General features: G+C 36.6%; 1 protein-coding gene across 9 annotated transcripts in view; it reads left to right on the forward strand.

Annotated features, from left to right (window-relative positions):
• Window positions 1-23,788, forward strand: part of Fam172a (family with sequence similarity 172 member A) — a 437,196-nt gene that overhangs the window by 100,672 nt on the left and 312,736 nt on the right. For all 9 annotated transcript variants that reach the window (XM_031359797.1, XM_031359792.1, XM_031359794.1 and 6 more), the window contains 2 exons: window positions 8,295-8,360; window positions 18,609-18,800. In XM_031359797.1, the coding sequence (XP_031215657.1) occupies window positions 8,295-8,360; window positions 18,609-18,800 (258 nt within the window). The remainder of the gene's footprint in view (window positions 1-8,294; window positions 8,361-18,608; window positions 18,801-23,788) is intronic.

The raw sequence follows: 23,788 nt of genomic DNA on the forward strand, positions 1-23,788 counted from the left end.
TCCAGGGTTGTCTCTCTTTCTGATTTCTTTATTGTTTCTATTTCCATTTTTAGTTTCTGGATGGTTTTTCTCATTTCCTTCACCTGTTTGATTGTATTTTCTTGTAGTTCTTTAAGGAATTTTTGTGTTCCCTCTTTAAGAGCTTCTAGCTCTTATCTGTGTTCTCCTGTATTTCTCTGAGGGTGCTATTTATATCTTTCTTAAGATCCTGTATCATCATCATGAGAAGTGATTTTAGATCTGAATCTTGCTTTTCTGGTGTGATGGTGTGTCCAGGACTTGCTATGGTGGGAGTACTGGTTTTGATGATACAAAGTAACCTTGTTTTTTGTTGCTTATATTCGTATGCTTGCCCTGCTACAATCTTACTGGAGCCTGCCCTTCCTGTGATCCTGGTTGTGTCAGAAGTCCTCAGATTCAAGCTCCCTCTGTGATCCTGTGGTTCTGGGATCCTGTGATCCTGGGCTTGTTAGAGCACCTGGGAGTGGAGCTTCCTCTAGGTGTTTTGGGACTGGCTTCAGAGCTTACACCCAAGGTCTGCTCAGGGTACTGGCCTGCCCAGACAGACTGGAAGCAACCTGAGCCACCGTGCTGGCAGGAGTTCCTGTATGCCTCTTCCTGCTGGTCCCAGTTACTCCCTATGTTGGGACAGATGTTGTGTCCTCCTCACCTCTGATCCTGGGTGTGTTAGAGTGCCTGAGAGTGGAGTTTCTTCTGGGTCTTGTGGGACTGGCTGTGGAGCTTTCACCCAATTTCTGCTCCTTATATGGGTTTTTAAAATAGAAATAATCTTTCTTGATAGATCTCTTCTAGAATGTATATATTTTGAAATGTTCTGAATGTTTTGAAATGTTCTGAATGTTATTACTTATTGTGGATTTAATGAGAATGACTCCCATAGGTTCATATATTTGAATTCTACTATCATGGACTCTAGCTCTTTAAGATGTATGTATCTTTCCTTATGGTATTTTAGTACAGCAAAAGAAGAGTAGTTACATTATAAATAGTGTGTGTTCTGGTTCTAAGTCAGAGAAGAGGGAAATGTTTATACATCTGAATTTTATGATTTTCTGACTTTTATACTCGAAAATCTGAATGATAAAAAACATTACATTTTGAGTGGAACATAGACATTATGCCTGAGTAGAGGGCTGTTACTTTTGGCAGATGTGTTAACTTTCAGCCACTGCAACAAAATTACAGCAGTGAAGAACATATGAGGTCCAAAGATATATTTTTCCTCTTTGTTTCTAAGCTTTCAGTATGCACATATACTTGTGCTTATGGATTACATTTTCTCTACCTGTGGTTTTGTTGTGAGCCTCTAGGCTGCTTCTATTTCCTGTCAGCAGGAATAGTACAGCAGTAGACATGGATGGGTGAGTGTGTCTTTAGTGTATTGATTTCAGGTCTATAACCAAAAATGAAGTAGCTGGATTGTGTGATAGATAAAAGCTTCATTGTTGGTAGAACTTTTATACTGATTTCCATATCATGTATATTGATGTAAATATACTCAACAAAATTCTCGCAAACCGAATCTAAGAACACATCAAAACAATAATTCATCATGATGAAGTAGGCTTCATCCCAGGGATGCAGGAATGGTTCAATACATGGAAATCCAACAATGTAATCTACTATATAAACAAACTTAAAGAAAAAAAAAACTTATGATCATCTCATTAGATGCTGAGAGAGCATTTGACAAAATCCAACATCCCTTCATGATAAAAGTCTTGGAAAGATCAGGAATTCAAGACCCATACCTAAACATTGTAAAAGCAATGTACAGCAAACCAGTAACCAACATCAAATTAAATGGAGAGAAAATTGAAGCAATCCCACTAAAATCAGGGACTAGATAAGACTGCCCACTCTCTCTCTACGTATTCAATATTGTACTCAAAGCCCTAGCCAGAGGAATTAGACAACAAAAGGAGGTCAAAGGGATACAAATTGGAAAGGAAGAAGTCAAATTATCACTTTGTGGATTATATGATAGTGCACTTAAATGACCCCATAAAGGAGAGTATGAGAGGCTATTGGTGAAGAGTAGTTGCAGTGGAAGACCCCAGTGTATTGGAGATGCCAGTATCATGGGATGATCACCAAAAACAGCAGCAGCATTGGATTGGAGTCAGTCATAGCCTAGCGTGCTACAGAGGGAAGAGCTGGAGAAGTGACCGCAGCCCTTTAGAGGATCCTAGAAGATCCATGTGTGGACCTTAGACATTTATTTAAGAAGCTGTAACATTGAAGTTGCCTTAGAGACTCCAAGATGTTCTAGACACCAGAGCCATGGGATACCTGCTAAGGAAAACAGCTAACAGGGAATGGATTGAGCCCAGAAGAAAGAAGTTTGTGGTAGTCAACAAAGATGAAAAGAGTTGGAGATCTGAAGTCTGTTTTAACCTCAGACATGGAGATGCAGAGTTTGGAGTTTGCCCTGCTGGTTTTTGGTCTTGTTTTGGTCCAGTATTTCCTCACTATGACATTTTAAAATGGCAATGTATATTCTGTCTGCTTTTTGATTTTGACTTTATCTGGGATTACAGTTAAATGATCGAATGAATCTTAACAAAGGCTTTGAACTTTGGACTTTCAACATTTTTGAAACTGTTACAGATTTTGGGACTTTTGAAGTTGGACTAATGTACATTGTGCTATGCCTATGTATGGCCCCCATAGACTTATATGTTTGAACAAGCCTATGGGAGTGGAATGTAGTGGTTTGAATATGGTAGGGCCAGGGAGTAGGACTATTAGGAGGTGTGTCCTTGCTAAAGTAGGTATGCCCTTGTTGAAGGAAGTATGTTACTTTGGGGGTGGGTTTTGAGACCCTTCTCCCAACTTCCTGGAAGCCAGTCTGCTCCTGGGTTCCTTTGGATGAAGATGTAGAACCCTCACCTACTCCAGCACCATGCCTGTTTTGTTACTGCTGTGCTTCCTACCTTGATGACAATGGTCTGAACCTCAGAATTTGTTAAGTCAGCTCCACTTAAATGTTGACCTTTATAAGAGTTGCCTTGTTCATGGTGTCTGTTCACATCAATGGAAAGCCTAAGTAAGACTTATGCCAACTATGGTTATTTGTGTAAGACCTGCAGAAGATTAAGCCAGTCCACACTAAATCTTGGAGTAGGGAGCAGGCCATGTGCCCCTATCAGTGACTGATGAGTTATTGATAGTTAATGGCTTCAGGAGATGGGGAGACAAGTTTTTTTGAGCATGTGTTCTCATATATTGGCCATGCTTACACCAGTGACTAGACCTGGAGTATGTAGTCAACCCACATTGGACTCAGCATACAAAATATATTTTAATGTGGACATGATGTGAAAAGAGGATGAGGAGTGGTTGATGTGGGAGGAGTTGTGTGTGGAAAATGGAGAATTGAGTATAATCAAATACATTGTATACACATGAAATTCTCAATTACAAGAGTTTCGCCTTTTATTTTGTTCCACAATTCTGTGATATTTTGTTCTTTTCCCCCTGTTCTCTGAAAATTCTGTTTCTATTGACTTACCTTCAAGTTCAATACTTGATTGGTATCAGTTTTCTAAGGGCACAAGAAGGCATTTCTTTCATTTACAGGTACTTCTCCATATTTCCTTCTGTTTGTGTGCCTTTTTACATTACACATCTCTTCTAGTGTGTCATTAATTTCTTCCAGCAGCTGTGAGCATATTTTTTACAGTTGTTCTGAATCTCTGTGTGAGCTTTTCTGTATTGTTAGGACTGAATCAGCTGTGGTCCTTGTTCTGTCTTCAGACCAAGTCCCTTGTGCTTTGCTTTCTCCCCTGTTGTGCTTCTTACTGACCTTTAGTATGCCTGATTGTTTTGTTGTTAAAAGTCCATCTCAGTAAGGTGCATAGGTTATTAATGAGTTTTTGTATTTATCTAGCTAGGAGGTAGTCAATTGCATTATTTATTTTTCTGTGCTGTGATAAAAACCTTAAAAGAGAGACTTAAGACAGCTAAGGCTTATGTTGGTTTACAGCTTGAAGGTGTAGTACATGATAGCAGAGAAGGTGTGGATGAACAATGAGAAGAGCTCTGGCTGAAGGGACATTTGCCCACTGGAGCATGTGACTTTGGCAGGCCTTGCTCTTTCTCTCCTTCTGTCTGCCTTGCCCAAAGCAGTAGATCAGATTCCTAAAGCTCGACCCCAAGGTTTGTTTCCTTATTTGGCCATTTCTTCCTCCTGAGGCCAACTACCAAGGTCTAGCTATCAAAGCATTGAAGTCCAACTACCAAAGGCCCCATTTGGCTCACTTAATTAACATGCTTAATTAAAATTAAACACCTCATCTTAACACAGGATTTGCCCTGTACCTTTATAAACCACCATTTGCATATGTGCCACATAGTCTCCTTTATATTCAGAGGCAGTCTTCTTGTCCTTCTGCAACAAATATCCTTTGTCCCTCTCCTTTGTTCTCATCCCCTTCTTTCTCATCCTCTATTACCTGTCTCTGTCCCTTTTCCATGCCCTCTATTCTTGTGGGGCAAATAAATCTCCTTTGGGCTGAGACTTTGGTCTTGGGGGTCCTGAGCCCATACTTTTCCTCTCTGTAGCTGTGGTAACAGGAGTGTCTCTAATCATGAAGCAGAGAGAGTTGGATGCTAGTACTCAGCTTGTTTTGTCTTCTTGTTCAGTCTGCAGTTTCAGCCCATGGAAAGGTGTCACCTTTATTCGGCATAGATTTTCTCACTTGAGTTAAAACTCTCTAGAAACTCTTCACTGATAGGTTACCAGATGACTCTAAATTCAAACAAGTTTACAGCACTGTGCTATTAGCTGTCATATGGTTGTCTCAGGTGAAACTTCTCTCATATTGTTGTCTCCATGGTTGGTTTTCAGTTCTTTAAGTGACATAAGTTGGGCATACTGTTATTCTACAGATCTGTAAAAGTCTGGTATGATAGTTTTCCTTGAAATTATGTCTTATTAAGAAAGACAAACGCTGGAGAATACTATAGACCTACAATGTTCCTGTAGGTAACCCAAGTTTTCCATCTCTACTTTTAGTCTGTGTGAGCCCATTCTTTGTTTGAGCTGTAAATGAGCTCATTGAAGTTTCAGAGGTGTGTCTGCCCTGATCTTGCCTCAGCACAAGGCCTCTGCTGTGCTGCCCTCAGTGAGTAGATTTTCCTTGGCTGCCTACTGCTGTCTTCAGTTCCCAGGGAAGTGGCTTGTCCTATGTCTTCACCCTCTGCTGGAGCTATGAAAGATGGTGGCTTTTAGTTTGTTCAGTATTTTTCTTTCTGAGTCCTAAGAAACTACTTTTGGCTTTTTATGTTCTAGAAGGAAACTGGACATTTAACTATTTATATTAGAAAGGAGATACAATTTTCATGTATGTTTGGTCTTTTAATCTTTTGTTTTTCCACCTTAAACACAGTTTCCAGGTAATATTTGAATATTGATGACATTCTCACAATACTTCATCTTTTAAAAAAACAAATCTTTGCATTTTTAAACAAGTGTGAACTATGTAATCTGGAAGACAGTGGGTACATCCCCAATGCCTCCTTCAAAATTTTATTCAGGAACTAGAAAAGATAATTTCAAACTGGAAATGCTTCTCTCTGCCCAAAAGTGTAGAAAGAATGGGCATGAAGGAAAACTCTTCCCATCTTAGGACATCCTTACCATGCAGGGCTGAAGGCCCCCCAAATCATAGTGTTCTGAAACTGATTAGTGAAACATGTGGGAATCATATCAGACTAGTATGTTAAAGAAGGATGCTCAGCCATCTCCAGAGGGCAAAGTGCTGGGAAACTGTGTCCTTAAACAGTCACCCTGTGGCCTATTTCTGAGAGAGTAACTTGGGTAGAGGACAGTATTCTCAACAGCAAGAACTGCCTAAGATATAGATGGTTTCAGTCTGTGGTTCGTTTGCTTTGTAGACAGAAAGTAGTGAGCAGAGGAAAGTCAGCAAGTTAGGTAGTGCATTTGGGGTTTCTAGAATTGATTGAACAAATGTGTGTTTTAAAAGGAGATTTATACTGCCTTCTACTATATGGTCTAGACAGATAGTTCAACAATGACTGTCTCATAAGGATTAAACAGTAGAGAGTCTGGTAGGTGTCATTTTCACAGTATTGGATGTCTCAGCAGTCTCCATCAGGTGCTGCAGTCATAGAAGATTCCTGAAGAGCTAGTAGTCTTTAGTCTATGTTGTAATCTTGGATAAAGTGCATTTAATATTAAGCACAGCAACAGGATAGACAAACTTGGTAGCAAGAGTGAGGGGAAGCAGGCATAAAGCAGTTCCCTTCTTTCCTATTCTTTTATGTGGGTTGCCAGAGAGCATGGACCAGGTTTACGATGAGTCTTCCTGTTTCATCTGATGAATAAAACTCCTCACAGGGTTTCCAGCAGCTTCAGTTTTAGATGATTCTACATGGAGTTAAGATGTCAACCATGATTAGCCATCACATGTAATATTTCTGTAACTCTTACTGGATGAATGATTTTGTTACCTAGTTTGATAAAAAATATAAGGTTCAGAGCAGACACTTGTCCAATAGGCCAAATATAAGCAAATTTAAAACTACAATGTGAAAATAAAGAATTGTCTGTGGTTTTATAGTTTTTATTGATATAAAGTTTAAATTGCCAAATAGATTAACTTTTTTCTTAAATTATGTTCCTCAAACATTCTGCGTAGTCATGAATTTCTGTGGGTTTAATGGATTTTGTTGTTCCTTTTTGTATAAATATATATTAAAGATTGCAAGAATATCAAAGCACTTTACCTAAATTCATTTATAATCAGTAATTTCTCTTGAAGTGGTAGGCCACTGTTGTGTTGCTTCATACATGCTTTTAGGTCTGAATTTCCATGTTTTAATATTACTTAGAGTGTATTTAGTTACTGTCTTCTAGTGACATTATAGGGACCATGGTATTAGCTATCCCATTAAGTTTATTAGACTAATAACTAGATCAATATGTTATCACATTTGAAATGACTGTTAGAGTTATTTTTCACACACATCTTTGAAACTATTTCTAAAATAAAATGCATGTACATAAAAGAATTAGAGCCTCCTTAAGGAAAGAAGGCTCAAGAAGCTATTTTAGATTACTGAATACGGCAGCAAAGCTACCAACATTTTAATTTTCTTCCTTTTTTCCTTCCTTTTTTTCTTTCTTTCACAAAACCTCTCATTTTGTTTTACAAAGATTGACATATGTTCCCACTGAAATTAGTGTATGAGATATTTTGCCAACAGGTAGCTACAGATGTCTTTGGGAGGAGAAATACTCTTACAATGATCACTCAAACTGCCTATTAAACATTTGCTCCTATTCCAGGCCTTCTATCTTTGCTTATTGCCTACCAAATAAATAGGTTTCATATTGTTGCTGTAGCAAGTTATCATTAGTTTCCAGTGTACAAGTGATGAACTTTACTATCTTGTAATGCCAGAGAAAAATGAAGGTATGGGTAAGCAGTTTTAGGCTAAAACAGAGAATCGGTGTCTTGGTTTTGTGTGTGTGTTGTTTGTAGAATTCAACACATGGATGGATGGCATTGGTCTCTCATGTTTGTATTGGCTGTATACTACAGGTCCCCAGAAGACATATCTTTTGGCCTGTGCTTTTCTTAACTTTCAACCCCAGCAAAGCTGTTTGAGGCCTTCCTACCTGGCATCTCTGTAACATATCATACTTCTGTAACTTTCCACTTTCAAGAACATAGGTAATTTGAATCGAACCACCTCATTAATCCCAGCTGGTCTTTTTCTCAAGTCCTTAACAACAGTCATATGTGCCTGGCCTGTTACCATGTGACTTACATATACAAATGTTCAGGACTCTGGTTGGGCATCCTTGAGGAGACCATATTTCTGACTCAACACAGGATTGATGGTGCTTGCCCTGGCCTGGCTGGTTTGCCTTTTCTGCTCATAATACTTCTCACAGACTCTTCTTTCTTGCTCTTATGGGGAGTGAGATGGAATTCCTTGAGCAGTTACATTATATGTAACATCTGTGGAGACATTATAAGTGAAGCATTTCCTCGAAACACCAGAAAACTTCAAATTATTCATTTCCAAAAGACAAAGCCCTATGTGTTTTCTATGTAATTGTAAAACTCATTTCAATCCTAAGTAGCCATCCATATAGCAGCAGAAGGTAAAGCATCAACTACTTGGTAAGAGACTTGTGTGACAGCACAGCGTTTGAAGGGAAGAGATAACATGACTTTACTCATTTATCTTGAGAGTGGATGATACTGGATCTTAATATTTTACTTTTTCCTCCTTAGATCATCACAAGATATGTTTATGAGCTCCTGGAAAATGACTGTAATTTGAAAAAAATTTCTATTCCAGTAAGTTCAATTTTCAAAAATGTTTATTCCAAATAAAATGCCTTGTTCTAAATAAAATGGCCTTCAATCCAGGAGAAAAATTTTATTGTCAGTTAACTGTGCTAAGTTTAAAGTATCTGTTATGTATTAAGTATGTTAAAGTATGTGGTATGTGTTAAAGTATGTTAAAGCATGTGTTAAAGTTAAGTATCTGTTGATAATAATAACTCAGTGCCTGTACATATCCTTATTCTTCTATAATAGTTCTTACAAAATAACTCTCTTACTGTAAAAGATGACCAATGCTGATGACAAGTCCACTAAGATGATGACAGAAAGTGTTCTCTTTTACCTTCTTATTTCACCCAGTGTTTTTATTTGTTGCATATAAAACAAATAAAACATATTGTTTTGGTGTACTTTGCATTGTAATAAGTATTCATTAACTCTTTAAGAATTGTTTGAGTCTTCAAAACAGGTTTCTTTTTAAAAATTTTTTATTTAATTCTATGTTTTAAGGAGTATCTTGTGTACATGTATATGTGTGGCCCATATAGGGAATCAGATCTCCTGGAACTAGTGGTACTGCGGAGAATGACCAGGGTTTGATACTGGGAATTGAACCTGGGTCCTCTGTAACAGTAGCCAGTGCTGCTCTTACCACTAAGCTTTCTGGAGCTCCTTATTGCTACACAAAATGCCTTTTATTCCCCTCTACACATTAATAAAGTCATTCCTGATTTTTGTTTTTGTTTTTTAAAATATTACTTGTTTCTTTTTATCAGAGGAATGTTTGGAAATTTTGTATACTTTTGAAATTTTGGAATGTAAGTGTTAGGGATTTGTTTTTAGTCTCAAATTCTAAACAAAATGTCTATCTTTTTTTTTTGACTTTTAATCAAATTACAACATTGCTCCCTTCCTTTTCCTCCTTTTTTTAACTGCTCCATACATTCACTCCCCCCACCAGAGCCACTTCTCTCTTAAATTTATGGCTTCCTCTTTTCTTAATTGTTATTGCATGCATATATGTATTTTTAATTTATATCACAAAACTCTAAGCTTTTAAAATGAATAAATAGTAATCTTCTGTGTAAAATGATCGTTGGACCAGATTAGATGATTTTTGCTGCTCCTGAAAAGTCTTTTATTTATGACATGAGTCCAGATTATAGTGACATTACTTTATTCTACATACAACTTACATATAGATAATTTCACTGAACTTTGAGTATTTTTAATACCTTGTATCATGTTATTTAGGAGTTTGAAGCTATCTTGCTTATTTGGATTCTCACCTTTGATTACATAGTTCGAGTAAAAACTATTTTTCATTCAATCTTTTGTAGGTAACCTCTAGCTATAGAAACTAATATTACTCACTCATTGATTCATTTAAGTCAATTAGTGCTTACTGAAGTCACTCTCGCTACTTGTAATATAGTAGTAAAGAAAATGTTATTGCATGCCACAGATAGGCTGCTCCTTGCTCTAGTTTGAAACATAGCTTCTTTCAGGAAAGCTTGGAAATCTACATTTTAGCACTTTATTTATTTATTTTTTTATTTTTTTAGCAGTTAGTATGATTGTCCTTTGTGGAGTCAAAACTCTTTTTTCTTTCTTTTCTTTCTTAAATAGGACACCATTTAATTGGAGTTAGTTTACAGGTTTAGCGGTTCAGACCATTATCATCAAGGTGGGAAGCATAGCAGTGTCCAGGCAGGAGTGGTGCTGGAGAAAAAGCTGAGAGTTCTGTATCTTATTCTGAAGGCAAACAGAAGACAGGTTTCCAGGCAGCTAGGAGAAAGGTCTCAAAGCTCACCCCCAAAGTGGCACACTCCCTCCAATAAGGCCAAACCTACTCCAACAAGGCCACATCTCATAATAGTGCTATTCCCTGGACCAAGCATATTCAGTCTACCCCATTCTACTCCCTGAACCCATAGCCTTGTTTAAACACATGAGTTTATGTGGACCATACCTACCCATAGTATAATGCAAAATACATTTAGTCCAGCTGCAAAAGTCCCATAGTTTATAACAGTCACATCAATGTTAAAAATCCAAAGTTCAACGTCTATTCAGAGATTCATTCAGTCATTTAATTGTAATCCCTTATAAAATTAAAATAAAAAAAGCAGATCACATACCACCATCACAGGGTATACTATTCCAAAACTTCATACTGAGGAAATACTGGACCAAAAGAAGACCAAAAACTAGCTGGGCAAATTCCAAACTCTGATCTGCATGTCTGAGATCAAAGTGCTCTTCAGATCTCCCAATCTTTTCAGCTTTGTTGACTACAACACAATTCTTTCTCTTTGGCTGGTTCCAGTCCCTGTTAGCAGCTTTTCCCGGCAGGCAGGTATTCCATGCAGGCCTTCTTTCTTATTCTATAAAAACTGTGCACTGAAGCTGGGTGTTGTGGCACATGCCTTTATTCCTAGAACTTAGTTGGGGGATGCTGGCAGATGTGTGTGAGATTGAGGACAGCCTGGTTCTCCTGTTGATTTCCAGACCAGCTCGGGCTTCATAGTGAGATGCTAGCTCAAAGTAAGGAAGCAAACGACCTGTATAAATTTGTTCCTCCTGAAATTTAAAGAAAAAATTTATCACTTTATTTGGTTTCTAAAGAAGAGCACTTAAAGACTTAGGCTCTTGAGACTACCCATATCCTGTCCTTTGACTATAACATTCCTGCCTCTTTGGGAATCTTGAAGTGCTCTTTGCTCTCTAGATTTACAGCACAAACCACAGTTGGCTAAATGAGAGTGGTTTGGGTGGAATTTTAAAATTTCTAAAGAGAAAACCTGAAATTAGATTAGAACTTTGTCTTATAAACTTGGTAATTCTCACTTTAATGTACAAATTAAGTAAGTTTAGAGAAAGATTCATCTTAAATGAGATGGAATAAGCACTGTATTTATTTGTGGTTAATAAATCCCTTTGTAAGCTTAAAAACGTCTTTTATAAATGATTACATGTTACATAATACGGAAGTTATTTTTTAATAATGATTACTTCTCTCTTGCTTTCTCTTAAGTCCGAATTAGTACAGAAAATGTTTGTTTTTTAACAAGAGTATTACCAACCTTTCCCCCTTGTTACTGAACTAAGTTTAGTTTCAAAGCTTTAGTAGTCCATCACTTTTAAGGTGGCAGCATTTTGGGAAAGAAAGGAATGACAGGCAGTGCCACGAACATACTTATGTTCTGCACAAATACAGTACTGAATGTTCTCAACTGCCACATTCCTGCCCATGCGAGTGTTAGAGAGGTGAGTTAGATTAATCATTTCTCTATGAAATTTCATTTTAGTTTATTATATATGTTTTGTTTAAGTGAAACATCATTTTTGGGGTTCACAAGTATTCCACAGTGAACTGCTAAGTGCTATAAATTATTTAGTGTAGTCTCATGCCCTGGGGACATGTAAATTGAACTGTATTGAATGGCCTTTGTATTTTATTTTTAAAAAGGCTTAGCTTAACTGCTTGCAGTGTTTGAGATAAACATCCTTGTAATCATTTCCAAACTTTATTGAGGTAGTGAGGAAACATTATTTTATTTATATAGATATTTTGCTATATAAACTTAGTGCTACCTTATACAAAGCAAGTTGTATTTACCACGTTCAGAGTCACTTTTCTGGTTTACTCAGGTCAGTTCTACCCAATGATTTGTATACATATTCCTCTTCCCATTTCACTATTCATAATTCCATATACATTGCTTGACCTCATTGATTTCATTGTAAAGTCTGAATTTCACATATAATTCAATGACTTTTTTTAACTGCTCAATTCAAGTTTATTCATGGCTGCCTTTTGCTTTAGTTTCATAAAAAATTCTCAAGTAGACTTATAGCACTTTTCTTTTTTGAAAATAATTATTCTTCTAGTGTTAAGGAGATTGTTCTTGAATTCAAAGGAGTAATTTTCCATCGCTTGAAATGCTGTCTGAGAACTGGAGGTAGTCATGCATATTACCTTTGCACACTGCATTGGAGTGAGGGGTTAAGAGTTCAACATCATCCTCTATTCTGTGGCAACCTTGAGGCCAGCCTAACTCCACACAAACCTATCTCAGACAAACAGAAAAATTGTTCCATTTGGGAACTTGGATTAATAAATGACTTCTTTGTGACCATTAATTTGGAACTGTCTATTAGATCTTGGTGGGCTCCTCTGTGGGTACATAAGTGAAGATAGTGGCTATTTCACTCTACAATCCACCTGTACTGAATAGTTTTATAGGTGGGGATAGGGCCCCATGAGCCTCCACCTCTATACATGATTGATTGACATTTCCAACGTGTGTAAGCTCAGAGGAGAACCCCTTACCTGTTAATAGGATTATTATTGCCATGGCTGTGCTCTAGAAGTAGCGCTTTTGGTTTTCTTCTGGTTCTTACATTCCTTCTGTTTTCTCTTAAGCAATAGCTCTTGAAATTTATAAGGGGTGGTGTTATTGCTCCATTTAAGTCTGAGCAATCAGCTGCCACTAATTCTTAAACCTAGAGCAACTATGAGTTTATGCATTCACTGCCATTCATTGCAAAGAGAAGCTTCTCTGATTCAGGCTGGTATTTGTCTGATGGTATAAGTTTTTAGTATCTACTATGAGACCATGTTGGTTTAGCTACACAACAGTAGTACAAGCCTTCCCATTTCCCAAGGCTTTAGATCTTCTCAGACTCTGGTTTTTATAAAATACCAGACATTAATTTATTCCTGTGAAGGAGACTTTAAATTCAGTAAGAAACTGGTTGGTTATTCCAATACAGTTGCACCACTATAGCACTAGTAGGGATATCGCCTAGCAAAGTTAGTGCAATTCATAGGACTCACAACTGGTGAAGATGGTTGATGCCATGTTTCCCCCAGGAGCTTGCACCATGCCATTTAGGATTCTGAAAGATAGCCAATGGAGAGGAAGCTTTCAATTCAGTTCTTCCTTGATTGCTCTATATTTTAGAATGTGTGGTCTCATGTTTTCAGCAATAGGTAATTATTAATTAGTTCTGGTTGGTAATTAATAGGAATAAGTCGCAGAAGCCTGTATTGTTTTTACAGTCTCTGAAGGCTTTCCTGACCAATTATTCATAAAAATGTATTTCAGATCTGGCACTAGAAATTTTGTTTAATATCACTAGGCTTTTGTGAACAGCACTACCTGGATATTCAAAACATCCTCCCACTGTTTTTTTTTTTTTTAAATCTTGTAAGTTTTTATATACCAATCAAACTTTGTTTCCATACAAGTTTTCATATTTGTTTTCACTTTGTTTAATTCTCCCTCTGCTCTACATCTCCTCAACTGTCTAGCCCATCCATGGTTAAATATTTCTATCCCTGAGATTTTTGCTCTCTACCTTTATATTATTTCTAGTATCCTCTCTGCTCTTAAAGAATCCCCTAGCCTAGTGACTACTTCTTCATTTTCTTCCTTCTATAAGTAGTCCAAGGAAAACACATAAATCTGAAGATTCAAAACTAGGTTCCCCATATGAGAGAGAACATGTGGCATTTGTTTTCCTTTGCCTGGGCTTTCATCCATTCATACATGCATACATACATACATATGTATACATGTATATTTACATATATATATATACACACATACATATATATATATATATGTTTGTCTGTACGCATGTTATATTAGTCAGGGTTCTCTAGAGTCACACAACTTATGGTAGTTTCTATATAGTAAAGGGATTTATTGATGACTTACAGTCTGTAGTCCAACTCCCAACAATGGTCAGCAGCAGCTGTGAATGGAAGTCCAACGATCTAGCAGTTGCTCAGTCCCACAGGGCAAGCAGGCGAAAAAGAGAGAACGCCTTCCTTCTTCCAGTGTCTTTATATAAGTCTCCAGCAAAAGGTGTGGCCCAGATTAAAGGTATGTGCCACCACACCTTTAATCCCAGATCACCTTGAACCTGGGAGATCTTCCTGTCTTAATCTTCTAGGATTCATAGCCACTATGCCTCAAGATCTCCATGCCAAGATCCAGGTCAGAAACTTGTATCTCTCAGCCTCCAGATTAGGTCCACAGGTGAGCCCTCCAATTCTGGATTGTAGTTCACTCCAGATATAGTCAAATTGACAACCAGGAATAGCCACTACACATGTATATGTGTATATGTATATATCTATAGATATAAAGTCAGGTATTAAGCCTTGGGAAATGGGGAGGCATATACCATTGCTATGTAGCTAAACTGACATGGCCTCATATGTCCTTCTAAATACTCATACCCTCAGACAAATATCGCCTTCAGCCTTAATTAGAGAGGCTTTTTTTTGCAATGAATGGCAGTAAATACATAAACTCAGAGCTGCTCTAGGTTTGAGAATTAGTGACAGCTTATTGCTCAGACCTAAATGGAGTATTTACACCACCCTATGTAAGTTTCAGGGAACATTGTAGAATAGGAAATGTAAGAAATATAAGAATCAGAAGACAGTATGCATGTATGTGTGTGTATTTGTTGTTGTTTTCTTAATAATTTCCATTCTGACTGGTGTGAGATGGAATTGATATTATTAATTTGCTTGTCCCTGATAGCTATTGATGTTTAACACATTGCACATTGATAAAAATTATCAGCCATTTTTATGTCTTCTCTTTTTTTTTTGCTTATTTATTTATTTATTTATTTTTAATATATATATATATTTTTATTTTAGATATTTTCTTTATTTACATGCAAATTTCTCCTTTCCCAGTTTCCCCTCCAAAAAACAAAAAAACAAACAAAAACAAACCCCTGTTGCCTCCCCCCTCCCCATGCCTGCCACCCCGCCTTCTCCCACTTTCTGGCCCTGGCATTCCCCTACACTGGGGCACAGAACCTTCACAGGGCCGAGGTCCTCTCCTCCTATTGATGATCGATTTTGCAATCCTCTACCATACACATGCTGCTTGAACAATCAGACCCCTCTATGTGCAGTCCTTGGTTGGTGGTTGAGACCCTGGGAGCTCCGAGGGTACTACTTAGTTCATGTTGTTGTTCGTCCTAAGGGGCTACAAACCCCTTGCTTATTTATTTACACTCCAGATTTTATTCCCGTCCCCGTTCCCGTCCACCCTCAGACTGTTTCACATCCCATACCTCCCCCAAACCCCTTGTCTCCACGAGGACGTCTCCACCCCCAACCCCTCACTACACCTGACCTCTACACTCCCTGGGGCCTCCAGTCTCTTGAGGGCTAGGTGCATCAACCCTGATTGAATCCAGACCCAGCAGTCCTCTGCTGCATATGTATTGGGGGCCTTATATCAGCTGGTGTATGTTGCCTCGTAGTCCAGTGTTTGAGAGATCTCAGGGGTCCAGGTTAATTGAGACCACTGTTCTTCCTACAAGGTTGCCCTCCTCCTCAGCTTATTCCAGCCTTTCCCTAATTCAATCACAGGGGTCAGCAGCTTCTGTCCATTGGTTGGGTGCAAATATCTGCATCTGACTCTTTCAGCTTCTTGTTAGGTCTTCCAGAGTGCAGTCATGCTAGGTCTCTTTTTGTGAGCACTCCATAGTCGCCGTAGTAGTGTCAGGCCTAATTTTTATGTCTTCTTTTAAGAACTCTTTATTCAAATCTATAGTCCATTTTATAATTTGATTATTTGTTTTTATGTTTATTTAAATTTTTATGTGCATTCTAGATATTAATGTTCTGAATCATTTAAATTCATTGTATCTAAAGGACATCACTGTCAATAGTATAATTCCATATTCAAAGGTTTTTGTTCTTTGTTTACTGAATATCTATTGTCGGCTGCCTTTCCATCCAGTGGAAATAAGGAGGCAACAAGGAGCTCTTCTCCAAGCAGTTTAATCATGAACCTTGTAATCTTGCTTCTTACATCTTACTTATTTCTACCTTCTTCTATTTTACTACTTACATCTTTACATCTTACTACTTACATCTTATTACTTCTATCTTACTACTTACATCTTACTAGTTACATCTTCCTTATTCCTATTTCCTACTTACTCCTATTCCCTACATCTTACTTACTCCTATTCCCTACATCTTACTTACTCCTATTCCCTACATCTTACTTCTATTCCTATTCTTACATACATCTTACATCTTTTTCCTACATCTTACTTCTATTTTATTTCTATCCTTACATCTTACTTCTATCGTTACAACTTACTTCTATCCTTACATACTTACTCCTAATTATCATTTCCAGCCCCCAGCCCTTGTGGGTTAAATACTTTCCCTGGTCCCAATCAGCATCAGCTAAATGGCAAAGCATAATGGGCTGCGGGAAAATCATGCCAGCTTGCATCACAAACTAGAGGCACACAGCTTTTTCAAATAAGGGCTTGATTATCAATGCTCTCTGCTCTGGCCGGAGACCAGGTGTTCAATATATATGTATAGGGTGGCAGCTGTGGCTCCCCACAATCTATAAAGTGCTAGTCTCTGTTATAGACTGAGAATCATGCCTAATTTAAATTAGAAAACATTATTTCGTTTTAGATTTACACTGTAGTGGACAGAGATGAATGATTATATATTCACACATAGGTATACACATGTATGCACACACACTTGTATGCACACATGCCACACATGCATGCACAATGCACTCCCATGCATGCACGTACATATCTACATGCATGCACATCACTCATGCACTGTAGTGGATTGCTATATGTGTTGTGAACAAGACACATAAAGGGACTAGAGATTCACGGGGAAGAGTTTGAGATGCTAGTTTTAGACAAAGAAAGCTTCACTGGAAAGTTGTAGGTACTCATAAACTCCAGTCATTCTGTTCCTATGAATCAGTTGCTCTTGTGTAGGTAGTCATAAGCTCCAGTCATTCTGTTCCTATGAACCAGTTGCTCATGTGCTCTGTTCATGCACATAGCAGCATCAGATAATGAGACCAATATTGTTTTAAACCTAGGTTTATTTTTCTATTCCTGTGCACTTTGAATGAATGGAAAAATTTAGATTTTAAAATTTTCGATCCAATGCCAGGCAGAGGTGGCGTACACCTTTAATCCCAGCGCTTGAGAAGCAGAGGCAGATGGATTTCAGAGTTCGAGGCCGGTCTGATCTACAGAGTGTGTTCCAGGACAGCCAGGGCTACACAGAGAAACCCTGTCTCTAAAAACAACAACAAAAAAACCAACCAACCAAACAAGAAAAGATTTAGATCCAATTCTAAGCATTTTTGTAGAGTTGTGTGTGTGTGTGTATCTAACTCTGATATCTGTATGAACATATTTTGTTGATGGAGTCAAGACCTGGTGCAGTATACAGCATCTAGAGTGATCCTTTATATGTGTAGTTTTGGTTAGAGGACACATTACTAGATGTTAGTTCTGGCTTTAACCTGCTTGTCTAAGGCTTCCATTCTGAGTCCTGGCTCTTACTGATTGATGTTGGACCATAGAGCTTGATGGACATTTGTAATCAAATGTTCAGAAATTAGACTTCTATAACATCTCTAGTATCTTTGAAGTTGAAGTCATATATAATAAAAATTAATACACCTTTATATGTGTATTTACTAGATATAAATGGATAATTAATCCTTAAGTAAATGAAGCATAAATAAGTTGCTAGCATGTATAAATTATTGTTGTGCATGCTTGTATTTGCAATCTGAATGTAGTTCCAAAGCCCCCGTACATGGAGCACCTTGGAGTTTTAGATAGTTTCTTTTTGCATAGTTTGTACTGTTCTGGCTAAGGTTTTTATATATTCCAGTTTGGCTTTTCTATCTTTTATTATATGTGTAATCTGCTTCAGTTATAGAATCATAAACTACATGCTGTCATATGCTTATAACTTAAGTTTATCCAAATGTAATTTCTTCACTTATTGATGATGGTTGAGGTAGTGGCACCTCAATGTGATTGTGAGTAACGAGAGTGATAAAAGCAGTTGGATCATATTTGGACCACAGGATGCTTTTAAAATTAGTTATTTTAATATAAGATGGTAATACAATACAAAATCTATAATAACAATATTTATATACATGCTTATATACATGTTATATACAATAACAATACATGCCTTTATTATTCTTTTTATGTTTTTATATTTAAAATACTTCTGTTGCTTGATCACCTATTATATAATAGCTTGATCTTACTATCTTTCTCTTATGTTTTTTTAAAAGAAGTGATTCTGTAATAACCATTCAGTAATTTATAGTAGCCACTTGTTGTTTTCTCATTGTCTATATGCTTGATCAAAAAACATTTTATTTTTTAATTTTTTTTCGATTACAGGTAGATGCCACTGAGAGTGAACCAAAGAGTTTTATCTTTATGAGTGAGGATGCTTTGACAAATCCACAGAAACTGATGGTTTTAATTCATGGTAGTGGTGTTGTCCGGGCAGGTCAGTGGGCTAGAAGGCTTATTATTAATGAAGATCTGGACAGTGGCACACAGATACCTTTTATTAAGAGAGCCGTGGATGTAAGTGAAACTTCCTTTGTTTGGAGTGGCATTTTATCATTCTGTTTTATTACATAGAACAATTTTATTATGTTTGTTTCAGAAATATATTCATAGCATAATCTAATTAAGTCTATACTTACCTTACTTGTATGATTATTATTTTGCGGTAATGCAGGAAAATGTAGTGATATTACTTAAGTGTTTGAGAAATGAATATTTTAAATTTTTTCCTTGTTAGAATTTCTTTTTATTTTTTCTTTGTTTAGCAATATGAGCTATGAGTTTAACTATTCTATCATATCAAACCCCAAACATAATGAACCTTAATTGTGCTTGGCATGCTTTGCTTTCCTCCTGTCATGAACATAAAGGAAAGGAGACTTGCTTATGAGAGGTAACTCTTCAGTGAGGGAAGTATAATAGGACATGGTTTTGGAATTTAAAAAATATTTTGAAGCCCACAAATAAAATGTTTTAAGCTTAAAATAATCATATAAAATGTTAAATTATAATATTTTGGAAATGTTTTTCTGTTCTAGTTTTGTTCTAATGTTCAGTTGCTGTTTATAAGTCTTTTAAATTATGTAGTGAACAGCTAATTTTCACAAAGTATGAGTTTCTTTTACGTGTAACTAGGAATACTCCTCAAAAACTGTCATCATGTATAAAACATTTAAGATAGAAAGGGTATTTTCAAAATGGTACATGTGTTCGTGTACTCATTTTATTTCTAAGAATGACAATACATTTTGTAGTTAATATTGGATATACATCTTAGATATGTATTTACAAAATAGAACAGTAAATATTTTAGTGTGTTCAGTATTCTTTTGTCCTGGATGTAATGGTAACATTTAAGACAAATTCTAGAGAATGCTTTTGTTAATAGATTTTATGAATCTTCAAGTGTGGCATACTGAGTTCTTTAAGTTAATGCTTTATCCACCTGTGCAAAGAAACAAGTAACTTTTATTCAGTTACTACTCTAATTATGGTTTTAGAAAAAAATTGTAGTAACTGATTATTCAGTTAAAAAAATCTGAATAATTAAATATTCAATTACTAAGTTGAAATTTATTTTATACTAAAATAACACAAAAATTAGTGTTTTCTAAACTATCTTATTTTATGTTAAAGATAGTAAATTATCTCTTCAGTGGTTCTGGTTGTGATTTTAACACAATATCTATATGTTTTAGAGAGAACATTGAATGTAAAATGTACATACAGTTCTTTAAGTATTTGAGGAATTTCAGCCAGTGAGTACTTGGTGAGATGGTTCATGAAGTTCTATTCCCCTGCAGCAGGTCACTTGCCCCTGGAGCAGGTCACTTGCTTTGTTTAATGTGTTACATTTGTTGATGTGTTTTTTGAGGTAAAACTGGGTGGAGGAAACTGTGAAATATCTTTGTATGAATAGAGTATTGATTTGCTCAATATGGAGGTACAAGGTTTTTTTGTAAATATTGTTTAGAGTATGACAATGTTCTTCATTGTTTCTCTACTTTTCTAAATCATAGTAAATTGTGATACTTTGAAAGAAAAGAATTCATTTCTAAATATATGTCATGCCTAAGTTCTAGTTTTAGGTAGTTACATTTTCTTTATTTTTTAAATAAGAAATTTTTGTGAGGTTCATCCTGAATTTCTAAAAATATATATCACTTTCAAATCCAGATGAAGTGATTTTTACCATTTGGCTTCACTGTTACAGTGACTGCTCTGGTGGTAGGGAGGAATTTGTGGCATTTTAGGGGAGCAGGAAGAGGAAGACCCACAGGAGGAAGGTACAGCCCCATTCTTTGCTTTCAGCATGGTAGTTCTGCTTTTGTTTTATTTTGTTGTTTCCTGAAATTTCACTTACAGAAAGGTTTTCATAGTGTAGAGAGGATTAACTGATCATTAGGGTTTTCAGGTCCTGTTAGTTTTCATACTGGTGTGCAAGTCAATTTTATTTAATATTTTACAGGGTAGACATTATCATCTCCATGTAGTGTGAATTCTCACCAGATTACTTATATATTATTTCAATTTCTAAATTATGTCCTTGTCAACATATCATAATTCTCTCTAGCAGGTTAGCCATGTCTTAGTGGAACATTTCATGAAGGACATGATGTTTTAACCCATGGCTCCACTGCAGCTGATGTGGGTGTGAGGTCTGAAACATAAGATTTCTCTATAATTTTTCAACTCCAAAGAAAATGATAGGTGTCCTATCCCTTATATTTAGACCCTTGATTATAAAATGTATGTTAAGATTTCATTAGGGAGGAATGGTGCTTATCAAATACCTTCCTATAAGTACTTATGAGGTTTCCAGGGTTGCTGGTTTTAGTGTTTAATAGGCTTCATTGCATAATAAAGTACTCAGCTAAGAAACATTATTATGTATCCACACATATATGATTCAATATCTATATAATTTGAGAGTTACTAAATTTGTTAGTAGTCTTTGATTTCTCCCTTTATTTTTAGGCATTCCTGTCTGTATGTATAAAAGGGACAAGTATAGTAGATGACCCTAAAACAAATGCACCCAGCATAAGGAGACACCTCAGTGATTTCCTCCTTGTCCCAGCCTTGGCTGATTGAGTTGCACTGTGGAGAGCTGGGTGTAGAGGTCTGTGGAGGTTGACATGGGAAAATGTCAATTCAAGACTAGCCTGGACTACACAGTGAGGCTTAGTTTCAGAAAATAACCAAAACTAAACAACAGTGGTTCTCAACCTTTCTAGTGCTGTGACCCTATAATACAGTTCCTCATGTTGTGGTGACATTCCCAACCCCCAAACATAATATTATTTTCATTGCTACTACATAACTGTAATATTGCTACTTTTCTGAATTGTAGTGTAAATGTTTTCCAATGTCTTAGGTGACCCCCTGTGAAAAGGTCAGTCAACCCCCAAAGGGGTTGTGACCCACAGGTTGAAGTAAAATATTTCATGTTTTAGAATTTTGTTAAAAACCCTCTGCTTTTTTATCAGAAAGTCTAATTGATACCTGAAAATTTTAAGATACACAGGACTTGTATTTGTTAGATAAAGAGACTACATGGATTGCCTCCTTTCTATTAGCAAAATCTAGACATGATCAAGTCAAGTCAAGTCAAGTCAAAATTACTGTGATTTCTGTGTCCAACCAACCAGACATGCCTCTGTATACTTTAAATCACTTCTGGAACACATGTAATTCCTAATACACTGGAAATTTTTGAGGCACAAAATGAGGGGCTCCCTTCACCAGCAGTGCTTCTCCTCTGACCTTGTCTTGAGAGCTTGGACACCCACCCCCACCTCTACCTGTGGAATGTCACATGGGTCAGCTTCCTTTCTCCAGATAAGAACTCCATCAGCAAGCCCCTGAGGTACCTGGAATGCCTCTCCATGCTAATGAGTCATCTCAATATCTTAGCCTTCAGTCAGTGACCTTTGCCTGTCCTGGATAGCCCTATTTCCATAATCTCATCTCACCCAGATTAAAGTTCATCTGTCTCCAGATAGCCTGAAGCTGGTCACTGAATGTGCTGTTTCTGTTTGTACTCACATGCTGTCTAAAAACCCTGTTCTTGAACTTTGCTCCCTTTGTCCTCCTGGGACAGTGGCCAGTAACCCTGGCAGAAGGGGGACCTACAGCTCTACTCTATTTTTAGGAAATAAAGAAAATGTCTGAGCATGTACAATATAGAGTAAATGTTTTAAAATATATTTTCATCTATGATGGATCAATAGGTCTAGATCAATTTATCTTAGATGAAGAACCCATAAAAGGAGAGAGCTACTTTGTATGTTTTATTCCTTAGACATAATGGATATTATAGTAGTTGATGGCAATAGTATTTGTGAAAATTATTATTGGGATATAATAAAAAATTATAACTCATAATTTTTTAGTTTTTAATTTTTTGTTTTTTATAATGATGAGTATTTTGGGTTGTTTCCAGTTTCTGGCTATTATAAATAAGGCTGCTATGAACATAGTGGAGCATGTGTTCTTATTACATGTTGGAGCATCTTCTGGCTATATGCCCGGGAGTGGTATTGCTGGGTCCTCTGGTAGTACTATGTCCAGTTTTCTGAGGAACCACCAAACTGATTTCCAGAGTGGTTGTACAAGCTTGCAGTCCCACCAGAAATGAAGGAGTGTTCCTCTTTCTCTACAACCTCTCTAGCATCTGCTGTCCCCTGAGCTTTTTATCCTAACCATTCTGACTGGTGTGAGGTGGAATCTCAGGGTTGTTTTGATTTGCATTTCCCTTATGACCAGGGATGTTGAACATTTCGTTAGGTGCTTCTCGGCCATTCAATATTCCTCAGTTGAGAATTCTTTGTTTAGCTCTGTACCCTATTTTTTAATAGGGTTATTTGGTTCTCTGGAGTATAACTTCTTGAGTTCTTTGTATAGATTGGATAGTAATAGTCATTCATGAATATTTTGGAATTTTCTCTTAAGACTTTTTGTAATTGTAAAGGGATAACATTAAAGAAAACATAATTGTTACTTGACTCTGACATGAATTACATACTTGACAAGTGGAGTTACAATTTTTTTATTAAATTATACTTATTTGCCTTCCAAATATTGTTACCCTCTCCCTCACCCCACATCTTTAAATTTTTTTGACCCAGAATTATTTCTATCTAAAGGAAGCACAGGGACAAAAACGGAGCAGAAATCTTGGAGTTAGAATTTTTAGTTTGTTTTAGTTTTCAAAAATTAGAAATTTTCTATTTTGGCTATTTACTTTTAGTTTGCTTCTTCTTGTTTCAATTTAGATTTCTCCCCTTTTTGGAAAAGTACTACATAAAACACACCAGACTAGAAACCTATTTTACAGATGTTTATGGGAGTATTGTTTATGTCTATCTATAATAGATTTATAATAGATAGATGTCACTATATAATAGATTATATTATAGAAATTTACCTATAGTATAAAAGTATGGTATTCCCCCATCTCTCTCTCTCTCTCTCTCTCTCTCTCTCTCTCTCTCTCTCTCACC

This window comes from Mastomys coucha, unplaced genomic scaffold (genome assembly GCF_008632895.1).
Source record: "Mastomys coucha isolate ucsf_1 unplaced genomic scaffold, UCSF_Mcou_1 pScaffold8, whole genome shotgun sequence".
Classification (NCBI taxonomy): Eukaryota; Metazoa; Chordata; class Mammalia; order Rodentia; family Muridae; genus Mastomys; species Mastomys coucha.